The following is a 20,435-nucleotide window of genomic DNA, read 5'->3' on the forward strand; positions in this document are numbered from 1 at the left end:
ATTCATTTACAAAACTTATTTATTTATTTTTTAATCCACCCTGAGCCAAACACTGATGTGCTATATCAGTGTGGCCTTATATTGTGTATAGCTACTAGGAATTAAAATCCTGGTTAATCACTTAATTGGCTAAACATTAGGCTGACCTGATGTTTGACTAGTTAACTGACTAAGCAGGATCCAGGCTGGGGACTGCTCCAGTCTGGATGGAGTAGTCACCAGACCGTTGTGCTCCCACCCCCAGCTCTGGGTTGGGATTGGGGTTTGAGTTGGGGCTAGGGCTGGGGCTGGCTCTTCTAGCTCCCAACCCCCATGTGGGGGCTGAGGCTGCTGCCAACACCTCATTCCCAGCCCCAGTCTGAGCAGCCACTGCCTGTGGGGCACTCAGGCTCTCTGTGGACAGAAGGTGCTCTGGATGCAGGAATAACCCCTGCCTGTGGAGTGCCAGGGCCTGCTGCAGACAGGAGCTGCTCCAGAGGAGAGCAGCGCCTGTCAGTGGCTGAAGCACCTCCCCGCCCGCCCCCCTGCTACAAGTGGGGGGGGGACTGCTCCAGCCTCCATCAGTTACCGGTTATTCAAAACAGGTTAGTATTAGGAGTTAGGGTGATGCTTATGAGTTAACATTGCACATCCGAACGGCTGCATTGCCATTTGCATTAGTGTAGTTTAATAGTACTGTTTTAGGGCCCCGTAAATCCTGAGGATGGCCCTGGATAAACGGCACTACTCTAAATTTTAGTTTACAGTGATTTTTACCTATTTTTTAGGCAATTGTTAGTAGCTACTCAGCATAGTGTTAAATAAAGCTAAAAGCCTCGAATATATTTTACTCTATTGTCTTTGTATAAAGTTAAAATTACAATTCTGTAAACTAATCTCTCTTTGAGTTGCTTTTTCATCAGAAAGGAAAGATTGTTTTTGATCACTAATACATGCTATTGTTTGCAGACCGTGCTAGTAAAAGTATCCATCAACTGAAGTATGCCTTGGGAGAACGTGATCCCACAATGGGAGAAAGTGAAGTGGTATTGGACCAGTTCTCCACAGGTATTGATGAGAATGGGGAAGTGGCCTGGCAGGAACTGCAGCACAGCCATGCAGGTAAACGTTGCTCTAAGATAGGCATGTAAAACAGGTCACTGGCAGAGTGCATGCGGCCCGATCAAAATTTTTTGCAGCCCTCCACTACATTTTTATAAAAGAATAAAGTGCGGCCCACTGGCTGCTCAGAGCATGTGGCCGAGTGCAGGTCACAGTTGGCTGACCAGCCGCTCTGCACGTGGCACCACAGTGACTGCTCACAGCTGGCTGGGCCTCTCTGCACTGGGTGCTTCAGCATGTGCTCATGGGTGGCCAGGTTGCTCTGCACAGGCATCAAGCGCCTGCTCACAGCTGGCCACTGTGCTCATGCTGCCCTAGCACTTGGAGAAGAAATGTGTGGCAGCGGCAGTGGCTCCAATACTCAGACATTAGGGTAGGTGGGGCTGGGAGTGCCTGGCTCTGGGGGAGAGGGGAGGCATTGGGTTAGGTTATGTCTACACTTGCACCCTAGTTCGAACTAGGGGTGCAAATGTAGACATACCCTTAGAGAGGGTGTGTGCTTGGCACTGGGGGAGCGGAGGGGGATTGGGTTAGAATGGGGGTATGGGAGTGATTGGCTCTGGGGAGAGGAGGAACATATTTTGTTAATATTTGGGGTTTTTTTATTTATTCCCAAATAAAATCACAAAATGTATATTTTATATCAATAAACATCAATTTTTTGCAATTGCATGATTATACCTTTATGCAAAATTTCAAACTTACAAAGTATCTGACATTTTCACAGAAGCCTGTTTCATTTGATTAACCATGGTCTATACCTGTTTTTATTTCAACAAAATAAGTTATGTATCATAAACAATTAAAAAATACCTTAAATTTATATTTAAATTAAAATTTATCTTATATGGGCAAATAACAATTTTACACATCATTATGTATTATATTAAAATAAGACCTGAAATATGATAACATTCCTGAAACATCATCTATAATAATAAATAATTATGACTTTCTGATAGAAGTAAATTTTCTTTGGTGGCCCTGAAAGCTATCCATTTTCGTTTGTGCGGCCCTCAGTAGGCTTCGAGTTTGACATTCCTGCTCTAAGAGCAGCTAGTCTCGGAACTGCAGGGCAGCATTATTGTGTGATTTCTATCAAGTCTCATTGATTACCAGTGCTTTAATTTTGTTCCTTAGTTAATCAGCTTAAAGCTTTATTGCGAGAGCAAGAAGGACTAGAGAGTGAACTATCTCCATCAAGGAGGAGGAGGATGGCACCCTCGGTATGTATTTTTTCCTTGCTTCTTCATGTAACTTTGAGTATATTGTTCTGTCTGAAGAATAAGAGGCATCAAATCTCTCTAATCCTTCCATGTGTGGGGATACTGGCTGCTTCTCAGTAGGGAGAGAGTATTTGAGTAATTCTTTGGAAATTGCTCCCATGTGTGTTATGTTGGCTTCCTCCTCTTTCTCCACTAAAAGTTCTTTGCTTTGGAAATTAAGTCTGTGTAAAGGTTTTTGTCAGTGAAGGTGGATCCATTAAGGCAGATGATGAAGGGATCCTGTTTTCCTCTTTTACTGTTGGTTAGGGAGTCCAATTGCTAATTGATCCAAGTAGCAACAAACCCTAAAGCACTGCACCAAAATCTTTCTGCTTAGGGACACAAAAGAAGTTCACTGCAGAAAGGAGCTCTGTGATGTAGGAAGGTTAACCCCCATGGAATCTTTTCAAATCCATCCCTCTTGCAGTGGGGAACTGCACTCTGTGGCTGGGATATATGGAAAGCCTTTCATCTCCCTGGATCCTGTTCAAATCAGTTATTGCTGGCTAATAGTAATTCAGTATCAAAGATTAAATGAGTCTGATGGTATAATTCCGGTCCTACTCTGTGATAGCCTTCAGTGACTACCTGTCCTTATGCATGTTAAACAGTAATAATAAAAAAATACCCTTTCACTCCTCTCCATGTCCTGTTGGAGGCATGGTGGCAGGGACAGTATGTTGAATCTTGCACAAATGCTGGTTGTTGCTTGCAACTGTGCTGGGGATAAATAAAGAACATCAGTCTCCAAAGTTGTTAGACTGGTACTTTTGCTAAACATTATATTCTCTCACACAATTATTTAACACCAAATTTAAAATATGAACAGTGTTTCAGAGGTTTAGTTTCATTTTATTACTCTCGTAAAAAATCTTGACATTTTCTATGAATTTAGTCCAACTTCTTGTTGTGAATGCAGTATTTTAAGCTGTTCCTGAGCGTATGTAATACTGTTCAGAAAAATAAATAGGAATTTTGTTGTGTTAAGATTCTTTAAAAATGAAAACACATTGCTTAATATACATTAGTCCTGTCAAAGACACCAGAAAAATCTACTACGTAGTTTAGAAGTGTGCATCTGTCCTTTTGTTTAAGAACTCTTTCTAAACAATAAGAGCTAGGACCAGCCACCAAATTTGGTATGCATCTTCCTCTTTTATCATAATTTAAAGCAAGTTAGGGTTTAGGACAATGGTATGCGTCTGGAATCTGATTGTTTTCCATAACATGGAAAGAGAGGAGTCTGATAGGAGGGACAGTTCTGCTCCACAATGACCATAGAGGAATGTGTGCATCAGTAAGAGAGTGGCCAGCTCCAACTGGAGCTCTGCATGTTGGAGGCCACTAGCCCAGGTAAGTGGCCTCCCTCCCGCAAAGTCTCAGGCCAAATGCCTTCCCCACCCTCCCCCATCACTGGACCTGGGAAGGAAGGGAGAACCCTGCCATCCAGTGACCCCCCCCCCCCGGTGACCTGCTACCAGGCAGCACAGCCCCCGCTGCTGTGAATGCACCACTCCCCCAGGACACTGCTGGCAGAGCTACACAGCCCTAGGTAACCCGAGAAGTAGCTGCTAGTTAGTGTAGCTCTCACCATGGTACTTCACCACCACCCCTGTAGGAGCTGCTGGGAAGGCAAGCAGCCGCCTGGTGGGCGCCCTGCATCTGTGCTCCCCTTCCCCTTTGTAGGAGCTTCTGGCAGGGCAGCACAGCCCCAGCCAGCCTTGGGGCTCCACTAAGTTCCCCCCCACATCTCCCAACCCCCAAAAAAGAGTTCCAGATCTGAGCAATGCCCGGTACATCTGCTATTTCTTAATAAAGAAATTTTATGCTCAATGACAGTTTGAAGTCAAGTTTTCTCCTTTGACAAATGAAAGAAGAGATGATTTTGGAAGAAAGTCAGATTATTCATTGAATAGAATTAAATTGAATTGTTGTGTTTTTTAGAAAACATGTTGCTTATCCTTTCCTTCTAGTGAATCAGATTTTTGCTGCCATTGAATTCCTGTTAGTTTCTTACATTACGTGTTAGGACTATTTTTTTCATGTAACTGAAGTAAATGACTAAAATGTACATTAGTCTTTCCATTTTCAAACACTTTGCATATCTGTAACAATGCACAACAAATGCAGCCGTCAAAGGTAGGTAGTATACTTCCACAAAAATTAGTGAGGTGGAACTGGGAGCTAGAGAAATGGATAGAAAAGGAGTTTCTTTATTGCTTTATAGTATTGTGTATATCTCACACAATAATGGAGGTATAATTATGATAAATTCAGGATGTTTTGTTTTCTAAAATTGTAAAGTAGTTGCTTTGGAAAATCAAGGGCTAATAGCAGTGTCTAGAACCTAGTAAATCCTGTGTGTAGTCTCCTTTATGCAATGGAATGAAATCTTGATAAACTTTGTGGACGTTACAGTACCTGCACTGATGCAGGGGAGAATAAATTCTGTGCAATTTTTTTAGATGATTCTGCCACTGCTCCTCAATCCTGACTTCTGATAACCAGCTCTTGTACTGCTAAATTTCTCAAGATCTAGTACTAGTGGGAGAATGGATAGTTTTATGGTAATACACAGGTCTGAGATTTAGAGATGTAAAATTCCATTTAATAGGTAAAACATTGTTTAACCAGTGAACCTATTAAAGGGCAGGCAACCCACCTGCTGCAGGCAGGGGCTGCTCCAGCCCAGCTGGAGCAGTCAGTGTCTCTGGCCAACCGAAGCAGCCCCTGTCTGTGGTGGGCCCCCCCAGAGCAGCCTCACTCACTTCTTCCACCAACACCCTGCACCTGCAGCCCGCTCCTGCACCCTCCCCCCTGGCCAGAGATCTACCCCCAGAGAGATGGAGGTTGGCAAGAGTAGCAAGCAGCAGGTGTGGACCTCCCCCATACAATAAAATTGTAATATTTCAGAGTACTGTTATGAAGCAAAATTCATTCATGTTCGTGAAATACTTGTGGATGCTCAGATTGATGATCTTCAGTCTTATAAATAATTGCTTTAAGCTAGTTAAGCAAGATAATGTATTTTCAATCCCTTCTGTTGTTTGGATGAATTATTTTTGTTATGAACATTAGCCAGTGGATTTAGTGTTTTGGTTTTGTTTTGTGAAATAATTTGTGTTTTTTAAACTGAGAAAGGAATGCCTTTGTAGAATCTATAAATAAAATGAAGCTGATGTTTCTAATTATGCTGCATTGAGTTTACTTTATGATGTGTACCAATAAATGTTCAGGACACCAAACCTGCTTTTCACATCTGCCTCTTAATACAGATCTTCAAAGATGAAAGGCTGTTATATTAACTCACTGTAACATTTAATCTTTTCTGAGACATAGAATTCAAACTTTAAAACAAAAACATGAATCTACAAAAATTGTGCTCCATTCATTAATATAAATGCCTCTAAAGTGGCTCTACTATAATTCAGTAGAAAAGATTTTTCACTTGGTAATTTTCATTTGTATTGACAAATCTGTTTGTTTGGAATCAGTTTACTTCAAGTATAGCAGGGTAGCACCTTCAAAAGTAAGAGATAATTGTGTGAAACAATACTGTTGTGCCTGATTCGAAATTTGTTGATGTAATTGCTACCTGCTATACCTAGTTATTAGTAACTTTAACTTTTAGTAAAAATTTCAAAAGCACCTAGGACTATTTTTAGAGGTCACTTAGGAGCCTAAATTTAATTGAAAGTCCATGGAACACAGGCTTTTAGAGTGGACAGTTGAAGTAACTTATGTGCTACAGTGGCATATGTACAATGCAGCATCAGTGGAGCTATAATGCCATAGCGTAGATGCTTCCTATAGCATTGGAAGGATTTTTTTCACTGCTCTAGCTAGCCCATGTGTGGGCAATTCTTGGAAATAAGTCTGGACACTCTGGATGAGGTGAAAACAGGCAAGAAGATTTATTACACACAGTGCTGGTGGAGTGCTACCAGTGGTTAGGGTGTTTAACACTGCATAAGGAAAACATTATAATAGTTTATACAGGGGGCTGATGGACGAAGGGGAAGAAATTGGATAGGTTCTATCAGCAAGACGAAATGAGCACGTAAGTCAATAAGCTAAGAAGGTTACACAGCATCTCCTCTCATCATCAGTAAAACACCTTATCTCTAATACAGGTAGTTTTTTCCTAACCTGCTAAGTAAGCCAGCCTAAACAAAACCAACAATTTAATGGCAACTTCTAGCTATTTGAGTTATGATGTCTCTATGGAAGGATGGTGCTGCCTCGCACTGGCGTGATCCTTGGGTCACGGGACCATTATCTAGGATTAAAGCAAAACAGTAAGAACATATTACACTAAGTTAACAAGGTTGTTTTTGGTACCAGATGGTGTCTTATCTGGTGAGGCCCCTTTGAATGTGGTTGTGAGGGTGGCCATGCCTTTTCCAAAGTCCCTCCATTTATGCTAACTGCCTGTTTGTGAGGTTTACTGATTAGAGGTCTATACGGGACTTCCGAATTTGAATAGGAGTTCTTAGCAAGTTATCATAGACGGCCTAGGACAATTTTATCCTACAGCAGTAAAAATGCCACTGCTATGTTTATTTGTGCCTCTGCAGATATTGGACGGTTGCAGCTCTTGTTGGCTGCAGATCACCCTTTTTGGCCAATGAGAAGCGGTGTGGACCTGGGCACTGTTTCCCAATGCTTGCATTGGCTGTGAACAGCAATCTGTGGCCATCAAGAGCTGTGATCGTCTGATACGGGCAGAAATGCAGGTAAATATAGCGGTGTGAACCCACCAAGGATTAACCCTGCAGGCTGGAATTTGTCCGTTCTTTAGCAAGTCCATCTCCCTAGGCAATGATAGGCAGATGGATGGAACAATTCTCCCCCTTTGGCCAAGCATTATCTACACTAGGGATTAGTTGATCTTAGCTATGGCACTAGAGGTGTGACTCTTCCACACCTCTGAATGTTATAGTGTTGTCAACCTAACTTCGTTTTAATCATGTTTTTGAAAAATGTATCCCTTGTTTCTGAAACTTACCATTTCTTCATGCATTTGTGTGATATAATCAGTCTGGTGGGTTTTTTTTTGGTTTTTTGTTTTTTTTTTTGTAAGGAACCCAAAAGAGGAATAATAGCCATCCTCTTATTATTTTGTCCACCAATTTAATTTCCAACCCATCAATGTTGCTCTGATTTCTGGCTTAATGACAAATGTATGTGGTAAAAGTATTGCTCAATGACCATTGCAATGTAGCTAGAAGTGGTTCTACTTTTAACAACACATTTTTGCCACAATTGGTTGGTACGCTGCTGGACCAAACAGAACTTAAATAGGTATGTGTAACCATGTTTCCTTTTTCTGGATACTGTGTGGTAAGGATCAGCCTTAATATCTCAATTTTTGATATCCAATTGAATGGCTGGCTGTTTGCTCAGTGAAGTTATCTTTTGTAAAGGTGGAACAGAATTGGGGATACTTCAGGATTGTCTCCTAAGACAGTGGTCCTTTAAAAAGCTAGTTTCTAATATAGTTTCCACTATATTACTTAAAATAACACGAATCAAGGTTTTTGTACAATATATTTTCTTTTTTAATGCTTTGCAAAGAGTATTAAGTTTGAATAGGATCCTATGAGTGGAAACAACTTTTTCTTGCAAAAATTAGAAGAGAAAATTTCTAATAATAAAATACTACTTACGCTTAATTTACCTATTTTCCACCAGACTGCTTCAAAAGCTGCAGATGAGAGTTTGCCTGAGGTGTGTGATCTTGTTCCTATCATTAATGATCAGTCCCAGTACATTCATCACTTAGAAGCTGAAGTGAAGTTTTGCAAGGTATGCAACCTGCTTTATCCATTAAGATCCTGGTCCCACAGTTGTCTTGCTCATGGAATTTCTATTGAGTTTAATAAGAGTTTAGTATGCAAAGTGAGATTCTAAATACTGCACCAGCCAAAATTGAAGCACAGACAATTCAGTCAGTATGTAGTATGTCTTAAGATACATCCTATTTGTATAGTTCTTATCTCTTGAAGAGGCTTTTTTCTTGATAAAACATATCCGAGATAGACAACTGTATCTATTTAAATGAAATAATTGTATAACTTTTCCTACTCAACCGTCTAACCAGCATTAACATGCAAATTAAACTATTACCACATGTGCTTATTGTGCCTATAATAAGGTTAAAAATGAATGAGTCTTATTGCTAATATCTAAAGATACATATGCTTTACTAGAGCTAGATGAAAATTTTTACATGAAACTTACTGAAAAATGCAGATTTGGAACAACCAAGACATTTCACGTTTTTGCATTGAATTGGTGAATTGTTTTGGCCAAAGTGTGTGTGTGTGTGTGTGTGTGTGATTTAATCTCTCATATGAAGAGAAATTAAAAAGACTTGGACTTTTCATCTTAGAACACGGGAGACTAAGGGGAGATACGATAGAGGTCTATAAAATCATGACTGGTATGGAAAAAGTGAATAAGGAAAAGTTATTTACTTATTCCCACAATAAAAGAACTAGGGGTCACCAAATGAAATTAATAGGCAGCAGGTTTAAAATAAACAAAAATAAGTTTTTTCTTCACTCAGCGTACAGTCAGCCTGTGGAACTCCTTTCCAGGGGATGCGGTGAAGGCTAGAACTTTAACAGGGCTCAAAAAAGAGCTAGATTCATGGAGGTTAGGTCCATCAATGGCTATTAGGCTGGATAGGTAGAAATGCTATCCCTAGCCTCTGTTTCTCTGGAGGTAGTTGACAGGGGAGGGATCATGTGAGGATTACCTGTTGTGATCCCTTCCTCTGGGGCATCTGGTATTGTCCACTGTTGGCAGACAGGATACTGGGCTAGATTGACCTTTAGTCTGACCCAATATGGCTGTTCTTATGACACAAACAGATGTGGAAGTGTGGTGATGGCAGGGCCTTCCAGACCAGTGGTTAGTGTGTGGGGGTGTGGATGCGTGTGTGCACGCGCACGCACACACACACACACACACGAAGGTGTTGACTCATGTTAAAATCCCCATTATGGAGAAGGAATTTGAACTTAGGTCTCTCCCTTCCGTAAGCACCAACTTATGGGCTTTACTGGCGTGGACCTGTCTGTCTCTCCAGTTGAAGCTGTGAAATGCTTGCATAGTCAGAGAAAGAGACAGACCCTATAGTCCAGTGATTAGGGAACTTGCCTTGGACATCTGGGTTCCAGTCTCCATTCCAATGAACATGCTTATACCAAGTAGAACAGCTTTTCCAGAGGAGATTGAGAGCATCCCACCCCAGAATATCCCATAGCTTACTGGCTTAGGGTACTTACATGGGAAGGAGGGTATGGGATATTCAGGGATACTCGTATGCCCCCCTCCCGGCCCCAGAGCCCTTAAAGGTGCCCGTGCCAGGTGCAAGCCTGCCAGCACCCAGCCAGCAGACCCTGCACCTGGCACGGCTCGAGCCAGCCACCCGATGCCCCCCAGCCCTCCGCCTCTTCCTGGGACCAGGCTGGCGGCTCTCTGGAGCCTGCCCAGGACCACAAGAGGCGGGCACCCGCCTGGTCTAGTGCAGACATCGTGGACCTCGTCTACGACCTCCGCACTAGGCACAGGAAAGTGGCTGTCTAGGGCGGGAGAGCTGCCACCCTGGCCACCCAGGAGCAGGTTTGCATGAAAATCAAGGTGGTCCACTGAGACCCCCGACCCTGAGCCCTGAGCTTAGAATGGCCGTACCAAAGGTCCATCTACTCCAGTAGCCTGTCTGCCGACAGCAGCCAACCCTAGGTACCCTGGATGGGATGGACCAAAGACAGTGACCAAGCCATTTGTCTCATGCCATCCCTCTCCAGCCTTCCACAAACTTTGGGCAGGGACACCATTCCTACCCCCTGGCTAATAGCACTCCATGGACCCAACCTCCATGAATTGATCTAACTTCTCTTTAAACTCTGTTCTAGTTCTAGCCTTCACAGCCTCCTGCAGCAAGGAGTTCCACAGGTTGACTGTTTGCTTTGTGAAGAACAACTTTCTGTTACTAGTTTGAAGCCTGCTACCCATTCCTTTCCTTTGGTGTCCTCTAGTCCTTCTATTATGGGAACTAATGGAGAACTTTTCTTCATGCACCCTCTCCACACCACTCATACTTTTATAGACCTCTATCATATCCCCCCTCCGTCTCCTCTTCTCTAAGCTGAAAAGTCCCAGTATCTTTAGCCTCTCTTCGTATGGGACCTGTTCCAAACCCCTCATCATTTTAGTTGCCCTCCCCTCTCCCAGCCTCTCTTCCCCTCTCCCACCTGCTTTTCCCAGTCTCCCCCCATTTAGTTCAATAAAGAGAGATTCTATTTTTGAACACGTGTCCTTTATTTTGTACATCAGGAAGGGGGGCTAGGGAGGGGTAAGTGGAAGGAGGTGAGGGAGGAATGGGGTACAAGCCCCCGATGGGGAGGACTGGGCTGGCTCTTTGGGCTGCTCAGGGTGGAAGTTCTCCTGCAGCCCCCCGATTGTCCCCTCCCCCCGGATGGCAGCCTGCGGCAAGTGCAGCCGGGCTGGTGGCCGAGTGCTGTGATGTTCTGAGTGTGGGCACTCAGGGCACTCCAAGCCAGGACTGCTTTGCAAGCGGGGCACCCCTGAGAACTGTCTGTCCGGGGTGGGGGTCGGGACCCTTTAAGCACAGTCCTCGGCTAGCCTGAGACAGCATCTCCACGCTCTAAGTCCTACTCTGATGCCTGGCCGGCACTGCTTCCGGCCATCCTTAACCTCTGTTCAGGGTCCACTCAATGTGGACATGCTAGTTCGAATTAGCAAAACGCTAATTTGAACTAGTTTAGGTCTAGCTGCGCTAATTCGAATTAGCTTAGTTCGATTTAACTAATTTGAACTAAGTTAGTTTGAATTAGCGCTGTAGTGTAGACATACCCAGAGAGACATAGGCTTAAGTCGCTATTCAATCCTGGGTTTCCCATTCCTTGAGTGAGTAGATGTAAGGGGACAACTTTTGCTGCCTCCTTTGTTTTTGTTTTTATTTTTTGATCTAGCCCTTCATTTCCTTATTTGTTAAAAATAACCCAAGCTCTTCATTTTGGATTGAATGAAATATTTTATTTGACCTGAAAGTCTTTTTTCCAACTTTTTTCTATTTGCTGAAAATTAAAAAAAAATCACATCTGGTTTGACCTAAACTGATTTTTTTTTTTTTTTTTTTTAAATTTTTGGAAGCGCCAGCAAATAAAAAAAAAATCAGTTGTTTGTGCATCTCTGACATCAAGAAGTATTTAAATGATCATAGCTGTATCTAGAAGCCTTCTATGTACAGTTTTTGTATCCTGCCTCATAGGAGGAGTTATCTGGGATGAAAGATCGGATACGAGTAGTTGTACTTGAAAATGAGAAACTCCATGACGAACTGAAATCTCTAACTGTAGACCAGACTTTGAGAGAACAAACTCTTTTGGACGCGTCTGTAAGTTTTGGTACTTTTTAAATTAAGGGTTGGTGAACTGGTTCATTTAAAATAAGAATTTTTTAAACTGAACTTTAACCAAAGTTTTCTGAAAACTTGAAAATTCTTCATTAGAGATCCCACATTACCTTCTTCCCAGAGGGCAACTACATTAAGTTCTGCACAGATTCTTTCATCAAGTGAATTTTAATAGTAATATTCCATATCTATTTATTTAGCAATAAATATTTTTTACTTAAACTACTATTGTGATTAGGCTTTGAAGCATTACCTTTTTATTTCAGGCCAATACTCGGAATTCCTGGACTGTAGGACGTGATGCTTCTAATTTATGTCAACCTGCCAAAAGGTTACCATCACATAACACAGAACAGGTCTTGGCCACAACAGCCATTGCAGAAACAGAAAAATGGCAGCTAGAATTGGTTGGTATTGAAATCACTTCTTTGCCGTGTCATATGTTGGCAGAAGGTTTTAGTGCTCCTCCTTCTTGGTGGCATTTTTAGGATAATTAATTTCCAAAGAGTTATGGAGGAAGAGATAGACTAGGGGTTCTATCTCAATATCTACCCCTTGAAGCTTCATGTTCTCAGTATCCTAAAATATCTAATTTTGTTATTTCAGACAATGGTGGTTGTCAGTCTTGTTCAAATATCAGTGTGGGGCTGCAGTAGATGGCACATGTCCAATATGGAGCTGCAGTACATAGCACTGTGGAGATTTTTAGATAATCATGATACCTGTAGGCAGCCGAGAGCAGGCAGCCATTCAGTACTGTGGGTCTCTGGAGCAACCCAAGATCCAGATGATGTCAAAGTGGCTTCATTTTTCCTTAATCCTCATCCCTTAGGTTACAACTTCCGTGTTGTGCCTCTCAAAGATGTGGAAGACCAGCAATATCTTGCATATCTTCAATTTGGGGAAGTCCGTGCCCTGTTATCTCAACTTAACAATGTATTTTTCAGTTCTTAAAAATGTGAATGGTGTATTACTGTCACTGCTGCTTACTTGATTCTTCCCAGCAGTTGTGGTGAATGAAGTAATCTGTGTGTGAACAAATGAGCTACATATTTTAAAGGGCATTTGGGTGCTTCAAGATGACAAGATTTCTTGTCACTCCTTTATGCTAGGAAAAACTGCATATAAAAGGTGATTTTTCATTGGTGCCTCTTTCAGAAGAGCCAGAAATGTTAACATCTAAGCACTCAGCATCTGGAATCTTGTGATCGTTCAAGTGTCCACAGTAGTTCTTTGACTTCTTTTCTCTTATATGCCCATATGTGACATTTGTGCAAAAGCTTATTCGATAGTCGAAGCACTAGTCAACTAGTTGCTTTGCCCTCCTCTCTGCTTACTGCCTCTATTAGAAAGCAGCAGCAGCAAGGGGGGCAGGGAAGAGGTGGTGGTGCTGGGAGGAGCCAGCTTAAAAGCCGGTTCCCCCCAGCTCCAGCTCCATTGCGGGGAGGGGGGTCTGCAGGGGCGCAGCAGCGGCGTTCCACCTTTGAAATGTACAAGAATCCCCTGCTGAGGCTCTTGTACATTTCAAAGGCGGAACACTACTCAGCACTTTTGCCTTGGAAAGGTAGCAACAGCTGGGCAGGCTCCTGCTACATTTCAAAGCAGAAGCACCCTTATTGACTAATCGAATAGTCAATGGAAATTCCATTGACTATTTGAATAGTCAGTTAATCTAATTTTAACATCCCTATTGTGTATTGATTGGTCAGTCATGGGGACTGGATAAAGAAGCAAGAATGAGATACTGTGTAAGGGATTGCTGTAGCCTCACATTACCATACTACTTAACTACTGCAGGTACATCTGTTTTCATGTGCGACTTCTTAGAAAGAAATGGGACAAAACTATGAAATAACTCATGTTGTAATAAGAATTTAACAAGTTCTTCATAATGGCCCCAAATCTTCTCTATTTAGGAGTATTTCTGTTGATTTCTGGGGGATCAAAAGCAGGCCTTTCATAAGGGACTGGGCCTCTTTAAGGGAAAAAGGGGGGTTGTAGCCTGTGTTCCCACTAAGCTGTGCAGCAGCATAGATTCACAGGTGATTAATCAGCCTCGCCCAGTCAGTCAGCTCTGTGCATGGAGCCCTGAGCCTCTGACTGGGTGGATCTGATTAATCAGTTGTGATGCTGCACATCTTAGAGCAGTGGTCCCCAACGCGGTGCCCATGGGCGCCATGGCGCCCGCTGGGCCATTTCTGGGCGCCCGCCAAGTGATCAGGGCCGGCACTGCTCCCGGGCGCACAAAGCACGGGCGGTGCTTGCCCCTGGGTGCATGAGCAGTGCCGGCCCCGGGTGAGCAGCACATGGTCAGTGTTGGCCCCGGGTACTCAGCGGTTAGGCGGCCCCACCCCTGGGTGCACGGCGTGAGGTCTGTGCCGGCCCCGGGTGCGCAGCACATGGGCAGCCCTACCCCTGGGTGATTGGTTCGAGGGCGGCCCCACCACTGGGCGTGCAGTGTATGGGCGGCCCCGCCACTGGGCGTGCGGCGTACGGGCACTGCCAGCTCCTGGGCACGCAGCGCATGGGCGGTGGTGGCCCAGCCCCCGGGAGCACGGGACATGGGCTGTTCCAGACCCGGGCGTGCGGTGTATGGGCGGCCCCATCCCTGGGCTTGCAGCACAGTTGTGGCGCCAGCCCCGGGAGTGTGGCACATGGGTGGCGCCAGCTCCGGGCACGCAGCGTATGGGTGGCCCCACCCCCAGGAGAGTGCACAGCCCAACCCCCGGGCACCTGGCGTGTGAGCGGCCCCACCCCCAGCAGTCCCAAAAGGTAGGGGACCACTGTCTTAGAGGGAACATTGGTCTTAGCCATATCTTTGACAAGACCAGGTCATTTCCCCAAGTGGGTGATAATGGAGGAGACCATGGGATTAGTTTAGGCCAGGCTTCCTGAGCTAAGGTAAGTATCAGAGGGGTAGCCGTGTTAGTCTGAATCTGCAAAAGCGACGAGGAGTCCTGTGGCACCTTATAAACTAACTGAAGTGTAGGAGCATAAGCTTTCGTGGGCAAAGACCCACTTCGTCAGAGCTAAGGTAGGGAGGGACAAGTCCTTGGGGAAAGGTAGTTGAATTGGGAGCCCAATATTTCAGCTAACAGGCTGGAAGTGTCAGGACCGAAGCTTGGGCAGCTTTGTTTGGCCCAAAGAGAGTGCTGCAGGTAGTAAAGGGACTGTTTGAATTGAGTCCTGCTAGATATTCTTCTGAGTCAAGGATAGAAACACTGAAAGAAAGCTGGGGCCTGGAGAGCTAGTGTGGAGGAGTAAAAAGGTTCACTACCAGAAGGGAAGTGTTTTTAATTACCATTGGAATATAAATTTCTTACGGGGCCCTGAGTAGAAGGGGAAAGTAAGGTAGGGGGCTGTCCAAAGTCACAAACATGTGTTTTGCTGATGTCTCCCTGTTCAGAAGCTCAGTAGGCCAGGTTCTCAGTTTGTATAAATCATGGTAGCTCAACTGAAATCAGTGGATCTATGGCAGTTAACATGGGCTAAGGATATGGCTCAATATGTAGAAATAAATCAGAGGAGTAGCCGTATTGGTGTGTAACTTTAAAAACATGTGGTCCTTTGGCACCTTAAAGACTTACCAAAATCTATAGAATCATGAGCTTTTGTGTGCAAAACCCACTTCATCAGGTGATTTGGAGTCTAGAAATAAGTAAGCATCCATGACACAATTCTGTTGTTTAAGGCTTTCTGAAAGTAAGGAAAGTTGTTTCTTCTGGAGCTAATGGTCTAGGTTGAAAATTTTTGATAGTCTTCAGGGGGAAATTAATGAATATTGCTGATTTTTGGAAGTTTCTATAAAGTGCTAAGAGGCGGTAATTGTGCTGGTCTTCCTCTATACTCACAACTTTCTTTCAACTTTTCCTAAAGGAGAAGTTAAAACTTCTTTATCAAGAAAGGACTGATACACTTGAAGCTCAAATACGGTCTCTAAGGTAAATGGAAATAAGTCATTTTTTCTTTAAATTATTTGTAAAAACACAGGCATTTTCATGGTTTGCACCATCACTTGTTGAAAATGACTTTAAAAAGAAATTGGGTACACGTGAGAAACATTTATATTGAACGAAGAATGTAACTTAAAACATGAACAAGTTAATTGCATGATGCTTATGGAAAAGATTTGTCACCCTGAGTAAGGATAAAGCCAGTGTTTAAAAATTGTGTAGCGATTTAATAGAGAATAGGATCCTTTCTTTAGACTACTTTATTTTTGTAGAATAGTTCTGTAGAACTATTTGAACTGTGTTCAAATTTTGTAAGCTGATTAAAATTGAAAAAATAGTAATTTTCTGTTAAATTTGATTGGGCTAAGAGAAATCTTACATCACAAATTTCAGATCTTAAATGGACTCTGTCAGTTAACTTAGACTACATTTTTATTCCATGGGCTTTTGACAGTATTTTACTTTTTATTTTTTGTGGGGGAGCTCTGGTAGAGAGACTAAATGGAAACCCTGAATGTAGGACATGGAGAAGGTCCCTTCCATATCTGTTATCAACTCCCATCTCCACTATAGTAGGCAGTCCCAGTAAATAATCCCATTCATAAATGTATTTAGCTTCATCTTAGAGTATTTGCCCCACTCTCCTGTTGGGGGAGCAGCCCCTGTCCATGGTAGGCCCTGCTACCCCTGCACCTCATCCCCTGCCTCCACTGCAGGGTACACACTGGCTCCCCAGAATGAGGCCAGCAGCAGCCCTTGTTTTATACTTTACGGCTGTGTTTACACTGGCATGAATTTCCGGAAATGCTTAAAACGGAATACTATTCAGTTTTCAGTTTTTCCGGAAAAGGAGCATCTACATTGGCAGGCTGCTTTTCCGGAAAAGCCCTTTTTCCGGAAAAGAGCCCCGATCGCCATTTTCGCGATCGGGGCTTTTTTCCGGAAAAGACTACTGGGCTGTCTACACTGGCCCTTTTCTGGAACAGTGTTCCGGAATAAGGACTTATGCCCGAGCGGGAGCAGAATAGTTTTTCCGGAATAGTGGCTGATTTTGTACAGTAGCGCATTGTTGCTTTTCCTGAAATTCAAGGGCCAGTGTAGACAGCTCGCAACTTATTCCGGAAAAGCGGCTGATTTTCCGGAATAAGTGGCCCAGTGTAGACACAGCCTAAGCGTTGTACTGCAGAGCCTGCAGCATGTATAAATGCTATAATTTTTAGTGGTCTCAGTTGTATTTTTAAATGCATTTTTACCTCCTTAGTATTTATGGAAAGTAGTATCTTTTTACTAGACTTAACAAATGAGCTCTTCCCGTTCTTCGAGTGATGTCCCTGTAGGTGCTCCACTCAGGTCTTGGTGTGTCCTTGCGCTGGGATCAGAGATTTTTTGGTAGCAGTTCCCCTTTGTGCCTCTTCGCCACGCTCCCGGGGCTAACGCTCACCGTGCGCCCGAGGCCGGCTCTGGCACAGCTCATGCACCATGAGTCCGGGGCCGCGCCAGCCCCGAGCACTTGGCGGGCACACACAAATGCCCCCGCGGGCGCCATGGTGCCCGTGGGCACCGTGTTGGGGACCACTGGCCTAGAGCCTCTCGTTCCTCGGTGCCATTAGTTTCTGGTACCACGGAGAAATGCAAATTAGTGCCAGCCAGGAGAGCTGAGTCACAAATTAAGACCACCACATCAACGGGCACCATTGAGGCAGCAGCGTTAGATAACGGGCACCATTGAGGCAGCTGCATATGCCTCCCCTCTCTGCTCCGGTGAGCTCTCCCTCTGCACCTAATCTAACTGGGCAGAGTGATTGTGACCGCCCTATGGCACCGCAACATAAGAAAGTGCTGTGCAAAAAGCGGCACCTAAAAATTTTCCTCAGCCTGAGTCAAGATGAGTCAAGCATCACCATGCTTCACGGCTCAGGGGCATGCTAACATTTCACAGAGTGGCCCCCATTTACCTACACCAATATCCCCAACATCTGATTATGGTAGCGGGCATAGGAGTGGGCTCTCATCAAGCCATTCCTCCCTTGTTCCCTCAATAACTTCCTGGCATTCATACAGGGATTACTCCCTTCAACAACATCCCATTTGACCCAGGCAACCATGGATGTATCCCCCACATCAGCTCCCACCTCAGTGGAGCCCTTAGGATACATGGCAGGGAACCCAGGTCCAGGCAGGAGGAAGAGTATTCCAGATCTCACCTTCTTCCCCAGTGGATGACCTGAAACATTTTCAGGCACTTTTCAAAAGGGTAGCACAATCACGAGACATTGCACTACAAGAGGTGAAGGACAAACAATACAAATTACTCACCATATTACAACCCTCCGCATCCTCCAAGATAGCCTTACCCATTAACGAAGCCATCCTTCAACCTTCAGATGCTTTGTGGCAAAATCCAGCCTCTGTTCTGCCCACGAACCACAGAACTGACGGACAATATTTCGTCCCAGCAAAGGACATGAACTTTTTATTTGCCCACTCACAGCCAAATTCGCTAGTGGTGGACTCTGTGAATCACAGGGCTAAGAATCTACAATTTAAATCTATGCCCTATGACAAAGAACACAAACGGCTAGACACCTTGGGCCACAAAGTTTACTCTTCAGCCACTCTCCAGTTCCGTATATCTAATTACACAGCATTGTTGGCTAATTATGATCATGCCAATTATACTAAATTACAAGACTTACTGCAGGACCTTCCTGAAAACAGACAACCTCACCTCCAGTCCATCATGAGGGAGGGCTTATCAATAGCTAAGACTGCTCTTTAAGCCACTATGGATGTCGCAGACACCGCAGCTAGAACCACAGTCACAGCCATAGTAATGTGCAGGGCCTTGTGGCTGTAGTCATCAGGAGTCCCAAGGGAACTGCAAGCAAGGGTGGAGGATCTCCCCTTTGACAGGAAACAACTGTTTTCTAAGAATACAGATGAGGTCCTACACTCTATGAAGGACTTGCGTATGACATTACGCACCTTGGGGATGTACACCTCTCCCAATAAGAAGTGTAAATACACTCCCTACCAGAAACCAAGGGATTATAATTATAACCATTACAGAAAGCAGCAGAGGCCATATGACAAGAGGCCCAAGCAATGCCCTAATAGGAGGAGGAATCAGCAAAACCAGTCCTCCACAAATCAGTCCACCTCTAACAAGCAGCAAATTTGAAGTTTTGGTCAGGACCCCTTAAGTCCAGTTCAGTCTAACATCACCTTCGGTCACTGCCTGAGATCTTTCTAACATCAGTGGGCCCAAATTACCACAGACGAATGGGTCCTAGAAATTATCAGATCAGGTTATACAATCCTCTTTACTTCCATGCCTCCTACCCATCCCCCTGCCCCGTCCCTCTTCAGGGACCCCTCTCACGAGCCTCTGTTAAGGGTAGAGGTGCAGAAACTACTTGCCTTAGGAGCTATAGAACTCCCAAAAGAACAGCGGGGAAGAGGTTTTTACTTCAATTATTTCTTCAGTCAAAAAATCAAGGGGCTGGAGACCGAACTTTGATCTCAGGAAACTCAGCAAGTTCATTCGCAACGCAAAATTCAGAATGATGACCTTAGCAACAATCATATCTGCACTGGACGAGGGGGACTGGTTCTCAGCCCTCGACCTACAAGACACATATTTTCATGTGACTATCTGTTTGACAGAAGATTCCTCAGATTTGTGGTGGGACAAGATCATTATCTTACACAGTACACAGTCCTTCCCTTTGGCCTTTCTACGGCCTCTCAAGTCTTTTCAAAGACCCTAGCCGTAGTCACGGCCTTTCTCAGGAGGCAAAACGTCATTATCTTCCCTTATCTAGACGATTGCCCAATCAAGAGCCCTACCTATCAGCAAACTATCATCATGACAACTGTTACCAGGGAATGTTTTTCCTGACTTGGCCTACTTATCAACAATCAAAAATCCACCATACAGCCCACACAAAAGATAGAGTTCATTGGGGCAATTGTAGACTCAGTCACAGCGAGAGCCTACCTCCCTCCACAAAGATTCATGGCAATCTGCAGCCTTGTTCAACAGGTCAGACAGGCCCTTTTCTCCACGTTCCACACATGCCTTCAATTACTGGGGCATATGGCGGCCACAACCTTTGTGGTCTTGTTCGCAAGGCTGCACATGCGTTGCTTACAACATTGGCTCACAATCAACTATATACCAAGTCAGCACAGTCTCGCGAAGCATCTCTTGCTTCCTCCACCAGTGCCGCAGTCCCTTGAATGGTGAATATCTCCGAACATCCTCCTCATTGGTATACCCTTCCACTGACCAGACCCTCCAGTGACTCTAACGGATGCATCACTCATAGGCTGGGGAGCCCACTGTGGTGCAGGATCAATACAAGACACATGGGGTCCAACACGAGAGAGACTTTCAGATCAATATCCTAGAGCTCAGGGCCATTCACAGTTCTTATGCCCATTTCCTTCCCCTGATAAAGAGCAGAACTATCCCTGTCCTCACAGACAACACACAGTCCATGTTCTATGTCATGGGATATCGGGGTGCCTGATCACACACACTATGTGCCGAGGCAGTCAGATTCTGGAACTGGTGCCTCAGAAACCAGATAATCCCAGCGGCCATTTACACACTAGGAGAACAGAATGTGAGAGCCAACAAGCTGAGCAGACATTTCTCCAATC

At 44.2% G+C, this 20,435-nt stretch overlaps 1 protein-coding gene across 3 annotated transcripts in view; it reads left to right on the plus strand.

Annotated features, from left to right (window-relative positions):
• Positions 1-20,435, plus strand: part of SDCCAG8 (SHH signaling and ciliogenesis regulator SDCCAG8) — a 157,679-nt gene that overhangs the window by 9,964 nt on the left and 127,280 nt on the right. For all 3 annotated transcript variants that reach the window (XM_075924862.2, XM_089777373.1, XM_075924861.2), the window contains exons 2-7: positions 949-1,101; positions 2,242-2,327; positions 8,061-8,174; positions 11,671-11,796; positions 12,081-12,221; positions 15,691-15,755. In XM_075924862.2, the coding sequence (XP_075780977.2) occupies positions 949-1,101; positions 2,242-2,327; positions 8,061-8,174; positions 11,671-11,796; positions 12,081-12,221; positions 15,691-15,755 (685 nt within the window). The remainder of the gene's footprint in view (positions 1-948; positions 1,102-2,241; positions 2,328-8,060; positions 8,175-11,670; positions 11,797-12,080; positions 12,222-15,690; positions 15,756-20,435) is intronic.

This window comes from Pelodiscus sinensis, chromosome 3 (assembly GCF_052426305.1).
Source record: "Pelodiscus sinensis isolate ZL-2025 chromosome 3, ASM5242630v1, whole genome shotgun sequence".
Classification (NCBI taxonomy): Eukaryota; Metazoa; Chordata; order Testudines; family Trionychidae; genus Pelodiscus; species Pelodiscus sinensis.